Here is a 16916-nt window from a genome sequence, read left to right on the forward strand (position 1 = left end):
CACCTTGATCTTTGATCTAAACGTAAATCATATAGGCTTATCTGTTAAAGGAAGATCGGTATCAAAACTCTTCATTTCGGCTGAAGAAACTCTTAAGCTATAAAGGACGTCTGCTAAGGGAATCAATAGCGTAGAGCCCTGCAAGGTTCAAAAGACATAAGGAGCGCGACTATAACTGAATCGCTTGGAGGGTGAATCCAGTCTCAACTACACTCCATCCCAAAGTCTGATAGTAGGATAGCGTCTATAACGGCTTAATACATTTTGGTGTTCAAATCTGGGCACGGTCGCGGGGTTTTTCTGCAGTTGTATTTTCCTCGTTAACAAAACTTCTGTCGTCTTGTATTTTTTCTTTTCAGCATTATATTGTTTATCTTTATAATTGGATGTGTGCAAGTTGTATATATTCAATCTTAGTAGATACGTCCATCTAATTGTAATCAATTACGAGACTAGTTTCTTGTAGAATTCATATCTTGAAAGATATAACAAGTTTAATTACTTAGTAGAATTCCGATTGGATTATTTGGGTACGACTAATTTGATCCTGGATATTGATTTTAAGATCGTCCAAGTACTCTTCTTAACAATCAGGTTCACAGGATCCTTGTATATATATACACACTGATTGAGAAGAGGTAGAGATATAAACTGTATATACATATTGTCAAGGATTATTCAGTTGGTCTACTTGCAATTGTATTAAAGTTTTGTCCATACAGGTTTCCAAACAAAAAAAAAATTATTCAGTTGGTCGACTCCACCGACATCTTATGAGAAATCAAATTTTTTGGGTTCCGGGGGGGGGGGTTGGGGTGGGGGGGGGGGGGGGGGGGGGGGGGGGTTGGGTATGGTCACAAGGCTGAAACTTAAAGGAATTGACGGAAGGTCACCACCAGGAGTGGAGCCTGCAACTTAATTTGACTCAACACGGGGAAACTTACCAGGTCCAAATTAGTAAGGATTGACAGACTGAGAGCTCTTTCTTGATTTTATGGGTGGTGGTGCATGGTCGTTCTTAGATGGTGGAGCGATTTGTCTTTTTAATTCCGTTAACGAACGAGACATTAGCATGATAACTAGCCATGTAGGGGATTCCCTCCGCAGCCAGCTTCTTAGAGGGATTATGGTCGTTTAGGCCACGGTAGTTTGAGGCAATAACAGGTCTGTGATGCCCTTAGTTGTTCTGGGACGCACGCGCGCTACACTGATATATTCAACGAGTATATATCCTTGGCCGACAAGCCCGGGTAATCTTCGAAAATTTCATCGTGATGGAGATAGATCATTGCAATGGCCTGGGCCGGAATGACCAGACTACCGGACCCCTCAACAATGTTGAGCGTTAAGGCGTGTCGTTATGTAGCATCTGGTGACATGCCCATCTGGGTGGTAAGTCGTATACATGGATTCTTGTTCATGTGTACGAGCCAGTCATCAGGGTCAACTCTTTCGTGGCTATACCTTCAGCATGCGAACTTGTTACACCATCGACTAAGCAGGGACTACGGTATGCTACTTTAACGGTCGTGAATGCGTAAACCCTACTAAAATAGTGTACCCAATCACTGCTCTGTAACCTTTGCGGCAAGGCATGTGTCAAACTTCTTTTTGCCTTCGGGTTGTGCAAGGAGTAGGCATGCCGGCGTAAAATCCATGTCTTACTTTCGGGAGTTAACATTGTCTCATACTCACCCGACCCGGTACTTGTTACTGGAAAAGGGTTTTTGTCTTTAGTCTTTGGTGATTGGTGTACTTGGTACCCCTGCGTTTTCATAAATGATAGGGGAATGTTTATTGTTGTACAAGGGTGTATTTGTTAGGTGTCAAAATTAGGGGTATATAATTAATGTACCCTTATCTTAACTAGGTGAAGCTTATCTATCCAGATTACACAATTCTTGTTGGTGACTTGGTCTTCTAATCATCTTCGGTGCATGTGCAGAATAACATTGTCACTCGATCTTCCCTTTAAGTACGGTTACCTTAGTGTTTCTATCCCTACAGACTACAATATTCCAAACAAGGATATAAACAAACCAAGCCCACATCACTATTCTAAACCTTTTTGAAGCCTTTTATATTAGGTTTTCCATCCATTGTTACACAAAGATATGAACAAACCAAGCCCACATCATTCATCTATTCCTTTTTCAATCTCCCATTATCCAAAACTTGTTTTTCTCTCGCTTCGAAAGCATATGTTTCAAACAAATTATACACGTCCGAGAATCATAGGTAATTGACCAGATACATGTCCAAATGAATTATTCCCATGCATGTCAGAGTGACGTGGTGAAATAACATTTTCATGGAACTCATAATTTATTTTTTATTTAATTTTGGAAGTTTTTCCATCACCTGTTTAGAAATGGACGCATGGGTATCAAAACTGTTCGACAGTTTCTCATTACACTAACTATTTTACAAGACTCTGTGTGGGAGAAAAAAGAATCAAGAATTGCAGCTCAGAAGACAACATAGCTAAAAGAGGAGCTGAAATAGTTTTGAGTTGGGGGAAAGAGTTGCAGAGAGCTAATATAGACTTCCAAGCTGAAGATGAAACAACTATGAGAAGATAGAAGAGGAGTATAAAGCTGAAGTCCAAGGAAGATTCAACCTGAGATACCATCAAATAAATGATGGAAATCTTGAAGCAGTTCCTTTTGTCCTGGGAAAGCTTATCAAAATTACTAAAGATCAGAACACTATGGCGATCAACTTAGTTAGCTCACATTCCTGCACTGGTCATTTAGACAATTTTAATTAGAAAGCTCTGAACTTAGCAAAACTATTAAATTTTATTAACCCAAGACTGATGATGCATGATGCTGAAAACAGCTATGCAAATTCTGTTGTATAACGCGTGAGGTTCTACCTCTCAGGTAAAATGTTATTTTCTTATAAAATAAAATAAAAACGAAATACAGCTTTAGCGTAGTGTGTATCTTTGTTTACATCCAGGTGTTATTGCTTGCATTGAATTAAAAAACACTTCATAGTGCTAGACTGGTCAGTTTTGATATATTTCTAATTTATATAGAGAACAAACGAAAAAGCTAAAATGGACGGAACAATACTCTCCACCCTTAGATTAAGATATTAGGATCCTACTAGTGATTTAAAAAGGCCATCCCCATCAATCTTGTAGTGGAGGACATGTCCACCGATTGGTACACCCTAGTCAAGCCGGGGGAAAAAAACGAGCAGTCAGATAAGTGTTTTCCTTCTGGAGTCTAGAATTATGAAAGGTACCGTCTTATCTCTACAAGGAAGGGCGTATGATTTTGGTTGGACGAGAAAAGGAGAGTACACAAATTATTAGGATGATGTACACTGATCGGGCCCATTCAATTGAACTTCATACTATTGCCACATAATCATCCCCTTATCCTTTTACTGTACATACCTCCAAACACTCATTAAAAAGTAAAAACACACTTGAGAGTTTTCTTTAAAACCTGTGTATTCTGCTTCCTTTGCATTGGATTTTCTCTAGATATTTTTCTGGGCACAAATTAAAGCTCATAACTTTATCTGACACGTGTCAGTTAAATAGTGCAAAAATAATTGTCATCTAGCTCTTAAGCCCTCTTGACACTCCATAGCTGCTACTACTATAAGTATCAAACTAGTTTGGCAAGGCACTTTCAAGAACTTCCTTGTCTGTGAAGCTTAATTGATTACATAAGAGAAGAAAAACATTCATTCTTAGTTATAATTTCTAGAGAGAGTGTGATATGGAGTTGATTCCAGGTCTACCTGAAGATATCGGGTTGGAATGTCTAACCAGGTTAGATCACAGAATACATGGAGTGGCTTCACAAGTTTGTCAGAGATGGAGAAATCTACTCAAGAGTAGAGAATTTTATATCCACAGGAAACAAGCAGGGAAAACACACCATCTAGCTTGTTTGATTCAGTCATTACCACCAATTCCAGCGGCCAAATCAGGAGGAGGAGGAGGAGAAGTCAAACAACCAGGTCCAGGTGGTGCACCATCATACGGAATCACTATCTATGATTCAGTGAGTGGTGAATGGGAAAGACTTGTCCCGGTACCAAAATACCCTGATGGGATTCCATTGTTTTCGCAATTAGTAAGTGTTGAAGGTGAACTTGTTCTCATGGGTGGATGGAATCCAACTAGTTGGAATCCGATTACCGATTTATTCATATACGATTTCACAACCCAGAGATGGAAACAAGGTAAAGAATTGCCGTCGAAACGATCTTTTTTTGCTTCGGCTGTCTTGGATGGGAAAATATTTATAGCCGGTGGACATGATGAGAGCAAAAACGCTTTGAAGACTGCTTGGACATATGATCTGAGAAATGATGAATGGAACGAGATGGCTCAGATGAGCGAAGAAAGAGATGAATGTGAAGGAATTGTGATCGGGAATGAGTTCTGGGTTGTTAGCGGATATGGTACTGAGCATCAAGGAAGATTTGAAGCAAGTGCTGAATGTTACCAATTGGGTACAGGTGAGTGGAAACGGGTTGAACAAGCTTGGACGGTTGGGAAATGTCCTAGAGCTTGTGTTGGTGTTGGAAAGGATGGGAAGAGTTTAGTCAACTTTAGCGAGTTAGACTCGCTTGTCGGAGTTGGAACTTGTGCCGTTGAGTTGGGGAATCGGACAAATCTTGTTACTGGGGTGACATACCTGGGTGCACCACAAGGCTTCTTTTTAGTTGAAGGCCAAAATGGCAAGTTGGTTAGGATTGATGTTCCTGAAGAGTTTTCTGGTTTTGTTCAGTCTGGTTGCTCAATAGAGATTTGAGTTTTTTGTTTTTGTTTTTCTAAATAATAAATAGTTTATAAACACTGTAATTGGGAACAATTGAGATCCATTATATTTATAACACTTTAATTATTGAATTACAGCTAAAAAAAATCATTTGTCCTGCTGCTCTGCTAGCCCAGTAAGAGATATTGAAGTTTCTTATTTTAAAGCTGCCTAAAAATCTACTGCAAAAAACCGTAGAAATGGTAGCAAAAAGCTTCGAGTTTTGATTAACTGCTGCCGTTGTATGGGTTCTATTCGTATGTTTGTGTACTAATTTTGGGACATGAATCTGAATGACTCGAGAGTTTTTTGTGTATTTTTCTTCTTTGTTCTTAGACAAAAGAGGCAAGCCTCGTACATTCATTAAATGCTCTCAGCTAGGGTGACAGAAAGCATACATTGTATCTCCCGGGATGGGTTAGAATGTTGGATAATCTAATAGAGCACTAAGGTTTTCATCTAGTCAAGGTATTTTGTACGTCTACCTTATTACCGAAAACTGATAAACTAGCAGCCCAAATGTTTTCGCAACAGAGATTCATTTAACACTGAGACAACCGTAATGACTTTGTTTTGTCAACTGTCTTGAACCGTGATGCTTTACCCTACACGTGCAGCTTCAGCGATCTTTTGGTCAAGATAAATTCAAATCTTGTAGGCCATGAAATTAACTAAGGACTACTTGCATCCTCATTATCATCTCAAGGAGGAGATGAAAAGAAAAGCGTCTAGTGCTGCTAGAATTTTTTGGGCAGTGAGATTCCATGCCAAGAAGATAGATCTTTAAAGAGCAGACACTAGCTTCTTAAAAAAAATTATTGGTAGGTCCATAATCTAGACTCTAGAGACAGGAAAAGTATGTGAGGCATGATTAAGGTGGTTTCAATAACCCATAAACAAAATTGGAGCACAGTAGATAAAGATATTTATGTAATCAGTGGTCTCATTCCATCACTCCATTACTTAAAAAAGAGAAAACAAACAAAAACATGAACAAAAGTTTAATTGTTTTCCATGTATTTATATGAACAACCCTCGGTCCTCTTTTTCTAGAAGCTCTTCTTTTCTAGAAGCTTTCTTCTACTTTTCTCATGTAGTACCCCACTTCTGATTCTTCTTTTGATGCTTCTAGAAGAGTCATTCCCAAACCCCTTGGTTGCTCACAGCTAGATATACTAATTTAGCATGTTTGCTATGATGGTGTCATGTGTATTGGGAATAATATCAAGCATATCAAAACGATTGACAGCATTAGATGTCTTCCTCAGGTGCCAAACAGGAAAAACAATGAAGCTGAATGTCAGTAATCCTTCTGATTTAGTCTAAAAGAAGATTAGAACTCTGCATCTTAACAAATGTATACAGTTGGTTATGCCTGCCTCTGCTCGTCGAATAGGGGGAATAAGATAGTGTGCCAGGAAAAAAATGTCTAAGAAAGGTCACAAAACGGTGTCCAACTGAAATATAGAAGAAGACACTGGAATATAATATGAAGATGTGCATACACGGTCCATACTAATCATAAATCATATTCCGGTGAAGAACAATAAATAGAAGTGCACTAACATAGATCGGACCAGAGTGTTGAAATATTGCTTATATTTGATTACTAAAGAAAAAATAAGGCCTAAGACAAGAGGACAATGGAGTATATCAACAATAAGGGCACAAAACTTATAGGGGTTCTAACAAAATTCACCTCAAGGTTAAAGTAGCATGTAACGTCTTAGCAAGAGCTAGATTTGAGTATACAAACAATCAGCAGAACTAAAAGCTGATAATTATCTTATCACAAAACTTACTTCCTCAGATGTAAAATCCGATGTCTAAGCAAGAGCTGAACAGCTGGGCTTTTGGAAATGCTATTGAGTTGTCAATTAAGAAGAAAAAAGAAAAATGATGCTTATCATGCATTCCCATTTCAAAGTTTCTGAATAATGTAATAACTGATAGATTATAAAGCAGCTCAATTCATCTTGAGAGTTGCTGGTGGCTATAGGTAATTTTAAGATGAGGGCGAGGGGCAGGTTTTGGTGACTGGTTTCTTCTTCAAATGCTGATTTTTCAAATAACATTATATTATGGGTTAACATCTTTCAAATCGAAATAAAACTTTATCTTGCATAACCCGTATTAAAAATTTTAAAGCATGGTATGACTTATGAGTAGGAATTTCAAAGAAATCAAACTTTTCAAGACGTCATAAAACTTTACCAATGAGAATGTATACCTTTATTACCATGCAAAGAGCTTGCATGAGCGGGGTTTGTCAGTAAGTCTGCTATTGAATGACGGCAGTTTTCTGAATGCTATGTTTTCAGCTCCAAGTGTTGCACATTAACAGACAAACAACGCTGACTATCTAGCAGGTCACCAGCTCCTGAAAGAACGATGCACACAGAAAAGATGGCAAATGATAGAAACTCTATATGATGCTTTATTAACAAGAATCAAAGAATGTTTGGAAAGTCAAAAATCTGGCACCAAAAATTCATCATTTGGAGAGTCCTCAATGATGGCACTGCAGTACTCAACACAGAATGGGCAAGTTTGTCATAGGAATTGATCAAGAATGTAGATTTTGTAGTAGTGATGTTGAATCAAGTGATCACCTTCTCCTCCATTGTGACGTGGCCAGAGCTGTATTCTTGGGTCTGCAAGTTAATGAAAATGCCTCTGTCAAGCAAATAATGACTAGCTGGTTACAAGAAAAAGGAGACTACAATGCTTTCAGATTAGGGAGTTGTGCCATGTGGGCCATTTGGAAGGCCAGAAATGATACGATTTTCAACAACAACAACCCTTCTATTCAGAGAATCATTCTTGAGACACATTACTGGTACAGCTACAGCGTGCCTGACTATGAAGATAGACCGGATATCCAAAACTCGTTTACTACTGTGGCCACAAGAAGAAATGCAGAGTTAGATAGATGTGTACCTCCGGAGAACCCTTGGATGAAATTGAATACTGAACGGCTTTTACCTCCAATACGGGTGCTTGTGCTTGGGTGGCAAGAAATTTTACGGCAAACTTTGACGGTGGTGGCACTTGTATAAATAACTGTAACTCCCGTTTGGAGGCTGAAACCTAAGCTATTACCTTAGCCTTTGAATTAGCTGAGAAAATGGAGTGGAAGGACATCATCCTTGAAAACCATGGAGAAAAGGTGATCAAAATATTAAACAATGAGGTAGATTCTTATCCGTGGAGACCGAGTGAGACATATGATACTGCAGGTAAAGGATAAAGTGAAGCTCTTCAACAGGGTCTGCTTCAGACTTAACAAGAAAAGTGCAAATGACGTTGTACATTCTCTAGCTAGTTTTGCCTATAAGAACCAGGTCTTTAACTGGTGGCTGAACTCTATCCCTCCTTCTTGTATGGCCCTCTTTGTGCTAGAGAGGGTATTCTGTTTTAGTTTTTGTTTTCCATTTTCTGTGTTGCAAAAAAAACAACAAAAGAATCAAAGATAACATAGACCTTTCTTCTATAAATAAGAAAAATGATACGGGTTTCAAGCAGTAGTGCTAATGTGTGGATGGATGGGATGCCAGCTTATTCATCTTCTTCCTTTCACATGATGAACTACTAATTACCCTCTTTTCATATGACTCTTGGTAACTCGCTGATATTTATAAATTTATTAAATCATTACTTCAAAGTTTTATTCATATGTTGTTTTGAAAAAATAAAAATCAATCAACATATTGCAAAGCTGCGCATTAACTAAAGGTGTGACTTGTTTTCCAATTATTATGGGTTGTTCAGAAACTCAAAGTTTTATTCAAAACTAAAACATAATTTGGCTGAATATGGAAACCTGATGCAAGCATTTAAGCATGTATAAATGAAAATGAAAATGAAGAAAACAGTGATGTACTTCCAGCATACTGGATGACAGTTTCAGATGTATTGCATTGCATTATGCACATAAAAATCTCAGCACATCATTAACATACAATTGGTTCTCCTTAGCTGAAAGACCTGTATTAAAAACTGTATCTGCATCTTCATTTTCATACTGATCAAACTCATCCTTCTTATCGTCAACGAAGACTCTGTTGACCATTTTGAACATAATCAGTAGTATAGTGCTGCAGTGCAAAATCTTCGCAGACAAAAGTTACAAGATTCGGGGCATAACCGATCTGGTCTTATCACGATAATATGGATGCAATACAACTTCAAGTAATTGAGTTTACAAGTACGAATATTAAGATTGACGTAACAATCTTTCACAGATAATGATTCAAGAACTGGATAACTTGAGAAAAACCTATCACTCAATTCATCATCTCAAACTCAATTTCTCAAGCTTTAGAAAAGACGAGGCAAATGGAATTGTTGCAAGAGTACTCGTTTTCAATTCCAAGCTCTTCAATAGTATACAATTAAACGGACAAGCACGAAACTTCGTCCAAATCCTTAAAAGAACAATTTCAATAGATAGTTCATCAACATTACATGTTCCAAGAGTTCTAATCCATGTAGGAAGGAGATTCTCTAAATCGGATATTCGCCGGACAATTAATGTGTATGATGCCGCTAGACTTATTTCAGAATAAACAAGATAAACCTCTGTATGTCAGCAATTTAATCTAATACCTTATATATAAAATGGGTAATTCTATTATCCACATTAATCTTGATATTCATCGGAACTAGAGTCAGAACCCAATTCATCTGGGTTTCCATAGTTCAAAGCTGTACTGCTTTCAAGAAATTTCTCCGTTGTATCGTTAACAAAACTTGTTGAATCACATATATTTCAGAACTAGTATAAGTAGAGTAATAGTATGATAAATGTAGCCCCTCATCCTTACTAATAAAAATCAAAACTCTAACCAGCAAAATGATCTACACAAACCAAGAACAGTCCCCAAAAATACCTCAAAACGAAACAAATACAGATAAACCTAGGTCATTATATGGTATTAGAAGATATGTGTATTTACCTTCATTCAATTACTCATATTCGAACTTGAATTTCAGGGTTTTCCAGAGAGACATTCGTGGCGCCATTTCCTTTCTCTGAGAACGAGAGAGAGATGTAAAAATGTTGTGTCATGATCTTTTTTGGGCCTGAATTGATTAAGAAGATGAAGCAAGGGAAAATGAGCTTTAAGGCCTATTCTTAGCACCATACCAGGTGGCATGACAACCCAGCCCCGCCAGTATAAGAAAACAGCCGAGAGATGGTAATTTTATCGAACGATATTAAGAACGTCGCCTGCAATAGATTTTTTATCGCTGATTTCTGAATAATGCTCGATGGAATGACTAGTGCCAACGCCTAGCTAGTTCTTTGTCGCCTATAAATAGGTAATTTTGAAAGTAAATATTTACCCCACAATTTTTACACAAAGTTTTTCTCTATTTCTCTCTTTCTCAATCTAATTTTTTTCACAATTTCTCACGTAACAAAATTTCAAACCCAACTTGATTCGGCAACACAACTTGATTTTTTTCGAGTGGTACTTAAAGGTGTTGTTAAGAAGATATGTGATAGTAATAAAGAAATATATAAAAAGCAAAGAAGTCTTCAAGTTTTGGATACTAGTATAACACGCACGCGCGATGCGTCTGCCGTTCCGTTTGTTCCGTAATTTTGGTGTTTTTGTGTATAGTAGTCACTCGTTTCAGTACTTGTTGATGCTTCATGACCATCTTTGTTTACAAGTCGATCTCTTGTTTTCCGCATAAGATAAGCGTTGCGTCGTTTTTGAAGAAGCTCTTGTCTTTCACTTCAGTCATTGCTGCTCGTTTTCCTTTTCTGCAATACGGAGATTGTTGAATCGAACATTTGTCCAATTAGTCTGGACTACCTAAAGTATTCAAAGCCACAACACCATCACCACAATGTTATGAATGCAATAGTAGTTGTCTTTAGGTTAATTGTCTGCACCATGGAAATATTGAAAAGCAAAGCTCAATAACTGGATAATATAAACGTGTAATGTCTTGTCTTTTGAGACAATTTCAGACATAATTAGATTCAAAAGAAACCTATCTGAGATAGGAATAGAACAAATATTCCAAAATTCATATGGATTGAAATCAAACCTAAATCTTACTACTATAAGCTAAACCGTCATTGAAGATAAATTACCAAAAAAAAGAGATAGAAAGATAACAGATTTCTAAATGACATAATAACTTCATTGAAAATCACAATAGAAACAAACATGCAGCTATTACAAATTGGGGTAGATGGGCATTCTTTTTTCTGTGAACCCTAAATAGCACAGAACAATATTGATATTCCAAGGGAAAATTTATAAACCCAAAATTGGGTATACTACTATATTAATTGTCATATGCATGATCATGTTATCATGTACTTATTTAAATACATAATTAGATCGCACTTACTTGAAGAACTTCGATTCGGGGAGAATGTTGGGTTGTGTTCCACTTACGCATTAGTTAGTTACAAAAAAGAAATGGCTAGTTTTTGGTAGAACTAACCCTTCGTGATCCATCCGGCAAGTCAATGCTTCCTGTTAGAGCACTGCTCGTTCGAACTCGCATGCGTTGCTATCTCAAGCATGTTTGTCAATGTTAGTGATCAAAACTATAAGTCTTGATTTCTAGTCTATAATAGCTAAGTCTCGTACTAGGATAGAAAGTGTAGTTGAGCTCAAGAACTCCACGTTACCATAACCAACATCAGGAATAAATCAAACATATAGTATCTTAATTATAAGAAAAATTTCAGTGTACTAATACGCATATGCTAGCAGAAGACAATGGGATGATATAAACATCAATCATTAGAATGCAAGCTACACTGCAGTACCATGTATAAAACAGTTAAATAAGATATAGACGATGAAGCAAAAAAAAAACTTGAGTGGGGTGAAATCTAATTCGAATGTCAGGGAAATTGTATATTCATAAAAGAAAACAAAAATGAACCTTTAGTATCTTGGATTGTGCGAATGAATCCCTTGCTTAATTTCTTTGAACTACAAATTTCCAACCTAAAACTACTAAATTAGAGCGACGTCAGTCCACAATTCAAATCGGAAAATGGGGTTTGAATCTGTAACTACATGGTTGAGATAATTAGAAAATATTTTGATATGTTTGGGATAATTAGGTTTTTGTGGGTAAAAACGACTCACAAGTTTTCTGGTAAAAAAGTGGTGGAGGAGACAAGTGCTCGCTGAAGCAGGTGCTCGAAGTTGCAAATCTTCTGAACCTTTAAACAAATGTACTGCATGGGAGTACTTTGAGCTCGAGAGACTAATCTGTAGGACCCTGGTCTAAACCAAAACAATGGTCGTTCCAAGTTCGGTCACAAGAGGAGGAGAAGGGTCGGTTTGTAGGGAGGGAAGCTAAGATTGTGTGGAGATCAATGAAGATTAATCTGTAGGTCATGATGTGTTGAACTGTTGTGAAGACGATTCTCTGTGTAGACGAGAGAAATCATCTGAAAGTGTTTGATAACTTGACAATGATGAGTCTTAATTGTTGTTAGTTATCAGATCATGGGTTCAGAAACCTATTTATAGCAGCACATCGATCTCCTGTAAGTAGTGACAGTTAAAGGAAGTGGAAAGATGGAGAAGTGAGAGATCGTGTTGAAACCACTTCCACGTTGCATGGATTACTTGGTTGATCGATCATCCACTTTCCATTTTCTCTTTTAACTGCCAACACGTCTTACCACAACTCTCATCGTGGATGTACCTCACATCGCACATACTGTAGGCCGTCAGACCAAAACCCTAGTGATATGTGACGTAAATTGATGTCTCATGTGTGAGTGGTCAATCTTTGACCTAAGACTATGAGTCTTATGAACTAAACCGACGAAGTTCAATATTGTGATGGATGGAGCATGGAATGTTGAAATAGCAACATGTTTTGCAGACCATTGAATTACTATGACGTATCATGATGCTAGTTGTGATTTAGTGATGGTTTTATGAGATTGTTGGATCGATCATAAACCATTATGTTTTGCACTGAGCACTTATGAAAATAATCATTGTTGAATGATCATATAAGACCTTTCTCGATCCATGCTTCATAAGTCAGACGAATGACAAGAAAAGATTATAATATTAAAATAATGGTTGACAGACGAACCAAATGTTGGTTGATAAACCAATACTGATAGTTGGATCAGTATGAAATTCTCAAATATTGATAGCTGAATCAACATGAGAAATACTACGACTCAAACGTTAATAGCCGAATCAATATGACGAATATTGCTCTGAGCAATTAAATATTGATAGTTGAATCAATATTTCCAGAAATGGAGGTTCTGAACCCTGTTGGCAGTGACCGATTTCTAGCTGAAGCAATTAGGGTATTTTCAGATGGAGCAATGATGATTAGAGCAAGTATTGCTAGTCATAGAAAATACTGCTAGATCTATGAATAATTGGTAGCAAGACCAAATAAAATATTAATTAAAAATATTATCTGAATGTTACTTAATTAATTAATTGAAATATTGATTGTTGGATCTGAAAAAGCGGGGGTCTAACAGCCTCACCCAATATTTCGCTTAGCAATATGTATGGACTAAATCCAATATACTTTTAAGAGAATCAACTAGACAGTGAGACTCAATCTTAATAAAAACTATATCAAAGAGTTATATCTATAACTCAATTTCTCGATTCAATCCTCACTCAAACAAATAGAAATTTGTGAGCCTGATTGAATACAAGAGAAATAACTTGAACGGTACCAAAGACCAATGTTCAAGGATCAATCAATTTCAATCAACAACCAAAGGTTGGATTTATCAATTTATCGATTCAACGCACAACCTGTGGTATTTCAATTATATAACAAAATATAATGTGGAAAAAAAATAACACAGACACCATAAGTTTTGTTAACGAGGAAACCGTAAATGCAGAAAAACCCAGGGACCTAGTCCAGATTGAACACAACACTGTATTAAGCCGCTACAGACATTAGCCTACTACAAAATAATTTTGGTCTGGACTGTAGTTGAACCCTAATCAATCTCACACTGATTCAAGGTACAGTTGCGTTCCTTACGTCTCTGATCCCAGCAAGATACTACGCACTTGATTCCCTTAGTTGATCTCACCCACAACTAAGAGTTGCTACGACCCAAATTTGGAGACTTAATAAACAAATCTGTCTCACACAGAAAAGTCTATAGGAATAGATAAATCTGTCTCCCACAGAAATACCTACAAGTTTTGTTTCGTATTTTGATAAATCAAGGTAAACATGGACCAATTGATATACCAGACTTATATTCCTGAAGAACATCCTAGAAATATCAATCACCTCACAATAATCTTAATCGATTAACAAAACAAGATATTGTGAAATCACAAACGATGAGACGAAGATTCTTGAGACTACTTTTCAATCTTGCCTATCGGAGATATAAATCTCAATCCAATCTTACGATTGCACTCAATCACGATATAAACAGCAAGATCAGATTACGCAACTACAGAGAAAATAGTTGGGTCTGGATTCACAATCCCAATGAAGTATTCAAGTCGTTAACCTACATGGTTTCTTGAAAAACCTAATGTTAAAGGAGAATCGACTCTAGTTTACGCAACTAGTATCACACAGGAGGTATGGGGATTAGGTTTCCCAGTTGCTAGAGTTCTCCTTTATATGGTCTCCAAATCAGGGTTTGCAATCTAAGTTACCTTGGTAACAAAGCATTCAATATTCACCGTCAGATGAAAACCTGATTAGATTCAAGCTAATATCTTTCAACCTTTAGAATGAACTTAGCTTGTTATACAAAAATGAAATGTAACTTTATTTAGGTTTCCTAAACGTGTACACTTAGTTGGTTCAACAATAATTAATCAATGGTTAGCCATATGAGCACTTTCATATCAACCTTATTCATCTTCACCATAACTAGTTCAAATGACTCAAATGAACTAGTTAGAGAGTTATTAAATTGCTTAGATCTCATAGAAGTATACAAGACACAATTGAAGCAAAATCGGTTTTGATTCACTCGAATGAATTCATGAACATTATACCCAAGGTTTGCAAAGATTGCATTCCTTATTATATAGATATTGTAGTTCATGAACAAACCGATTTTAGAAAGTAACCTACCTAAGTATGCAAACGGGTACGCATACTTAAGAAGCCGGATTTAGTCTGTTTTTCATTTTCAAACTCCAGCAGAAATTCACGGACGTGAGCTTTTCGCCAGTCTGCGTACCCGGATTTCCAACAACCGCCAGTATGCGTACTTTGGGTTCCCGGTTTTGGACTTTTACACAAATGTGAGAACACACTATGTTTATATCCAAAGATGATTACATATTCTAAACTCTTATTTCAATCATTGAAACTTTCTTAGAGGATGTTATATAGTTGTTATTATACAGTTGTTATTCACAAACTATTTTTCATCAAAGCGATTTTCAATAAACAACATGACTTTCGTCACGAGTAAAGATGAACTTGGCCAAAGCGAAAGCTTACCAACACATATTTAGAGAAATAGATAAGCGAGATAAACTCGGCTCGAAACAGTAAATGTGTATAATCGCAGTCTATATAGCAATACGACTTTTGTCTCAAAATAGGAGATAAAATAGATAGACTTTTGAGTGATAGATAAGTTCAAGTCTCCACATAGTCTTTGAAGTTCCACAAGTTCCTTGTGTAGTTCTTCTTCTTCAATTGATGAACGTCGTGGAGTCTAGAGTTCAACTACACTTACTATCCTAATCCGAGACTTATTTATAAGTAGACTAGAAATCAAGACTTATAGTTTTGGAAATTAAACTTGACAAACAAGCTTGAGATAGCAACGCTCGCGAGTTCGACTGAGCAGTGCTCTAACAGGATCAATATTAAAATATTGGTGTTTGAACATGTTCATAATTATGCTATACAGAGTATTCAGTTCAAAACCCTAATTATGATCAATTAATTATCAATGGATGATCGACTGAGAGCCAACCAGTGGATGAGAGTGGGACCGCCTCTACTAGTGATGGACCGACCATGTAGTACTTTGGATGCTAGACTAAGCATTTATCAAACTCCTCTGCAGAGAAGTTGGTGAAAGGATAATTAATTATTGTTTAATCATTATTAAATTGTGCTTGACTGAGCAATAGGTAGTAAAACCAAGTCATGGAGAGAGAGGGACCGACCAACAGGTGTAAAACCGGCCTTTGGTGGTCGTCGGACCATCTGATGGTGAGTGGATCATCATTCTCAATCGCAGGAAGGAGTTTTGAACCAAATATGGACTCTGGATGATTAATTAGGTCAAAAATCATCAAAAGAAGTGGGACCGGATTTTGCAAGCCAAAGGGAAGACCATAACCGGCCATGGTAGTGTGCCCGTGTCGCCATACTCTCCGCGGATCAATCCTGAGAATTTCGGTATTTTCTGATGGTCCATCGAGCATTATTTCATCCTTGTATGAAGAATTTGAGTTTAGATGAAACTCTTAATAATAATGGAAGAATCACTATTAAAAATATTTAAATAATATTATTTTAATATTTCTCATGATGGAAGAAGGACAAGTCATGATGGTTGCGGGACCACTTGTCTTTGCTAGCCATATGGTTCATGAAAAAATATGGAAGTTTCATGAGTTTTGACCGAAAGAGGAATCCTTTGAAGAGAAAACACTAAAATAATAATAAAATAAGAGTTTTAATATAATAAAATAAGAGTTTTAATATAATAAAATATTAGGGAAATGGGAAAGGGACCGACCAAACCGGCGGCATGCCTAGACGGGCAGCCAATGGGCCCACCCACACGGTATCCTTTCTTTTATTATTAATTATCTCTATTCCTTTTCCTTTTTTGATAAGGTTTCCGTTCCTAGTTCTTCCATGGATGCTCCTTCGAGCATTATTACTAAATACACTTGTGCCTCTTGCTCGAGGCTTACTCGGAGTTCCCTAAATACCCGAAAGGTAAATATCCATTACTTTCCATGGAATTCGAGAAGAGCCATAGATCCCGAGTAGGTGAATATTTAGGGTTTAATTAGTGTATAATTTCTAGGAATTCAATCCGATAAATATCGCGACTAGATTTAATTAAATTTGTTGCTCTATACTAGCATACAATATGTCTATGAACATTTAAATATGATGTCATCA

General features: G+C 36.9%; 1 protein-coding gene and 1 long non-coding RNA gene across 3 annotated transcripts; one reads left to right on the top strand and one right to left on the bottom strand.

Moving 5' to 3' along the window:
* Positions 1 to 3635: 3635 nt before the first annotated feature.
* LOC113271402 (F-box/kelch-repeat protein At2g44130-like) lies at positions 3636 to 4882 on the top strand. Its single transcript, XM_026521254.1, has one exon. The coding sequence runs from the start codon at positions 3741 to 3743 to the stop codon at positions 4782 to 4784; it is 1044 nt and encodes a 347-aa protein (XP_026377039.1). The 5' UTR covers positions 3636 to 3740; the 3' UTR covers positions 4785 to 4882.
* Positions 4883 to 5728: 846 nt separating this feature from the next.
* On the bottom strand, positions 5729 to 9870 carry LOC113274328. 2 transcript variants are annotated; one of them, XR_003322954.1, is made up of 4 exons: positions 9749 to 9870; positions 7776 to 8228; positions 7021 to 7688; positions 5729 to 6049 (listed from the first exon to the last, which is right to left on the bottom strand). It is a non-coding gene; the product is annotated as an uncharacterized LOC113274328 (long non-coding RNA). The 2 variants fall into 2 exon arrangements; XR_003322953.1 differs by having other exon boundaries at positions 7021 to 7444; positions 7731 to 8228.
* Positions 9871 to 16916: the final 7046 nt, after the last annotated feature.

Source organism: Papaver somniferum, chromosome 4, assembly GCF_003573695.1.
Source record: "Papaver somniferum cultivar HN1 chromosome 4, ASM357369v1, whole genome shotgun sequence".
NCBI classification, from domain to species: Eukaryota; Viridiplantae; Streptophyta; class Magnoliopsida; order Ranunculales; family Papaveraceae; genus Papaver; species Papaver somniferum.

Coding starts and splice junctions, on each gene's coding strand:
- LOC113271402 (XM_026521254.1), top strand. CDS start 3,741: ATGGAGTTGATTCCAGGTCTACCTGAAGATATCGGGTTGGAATGTCTA.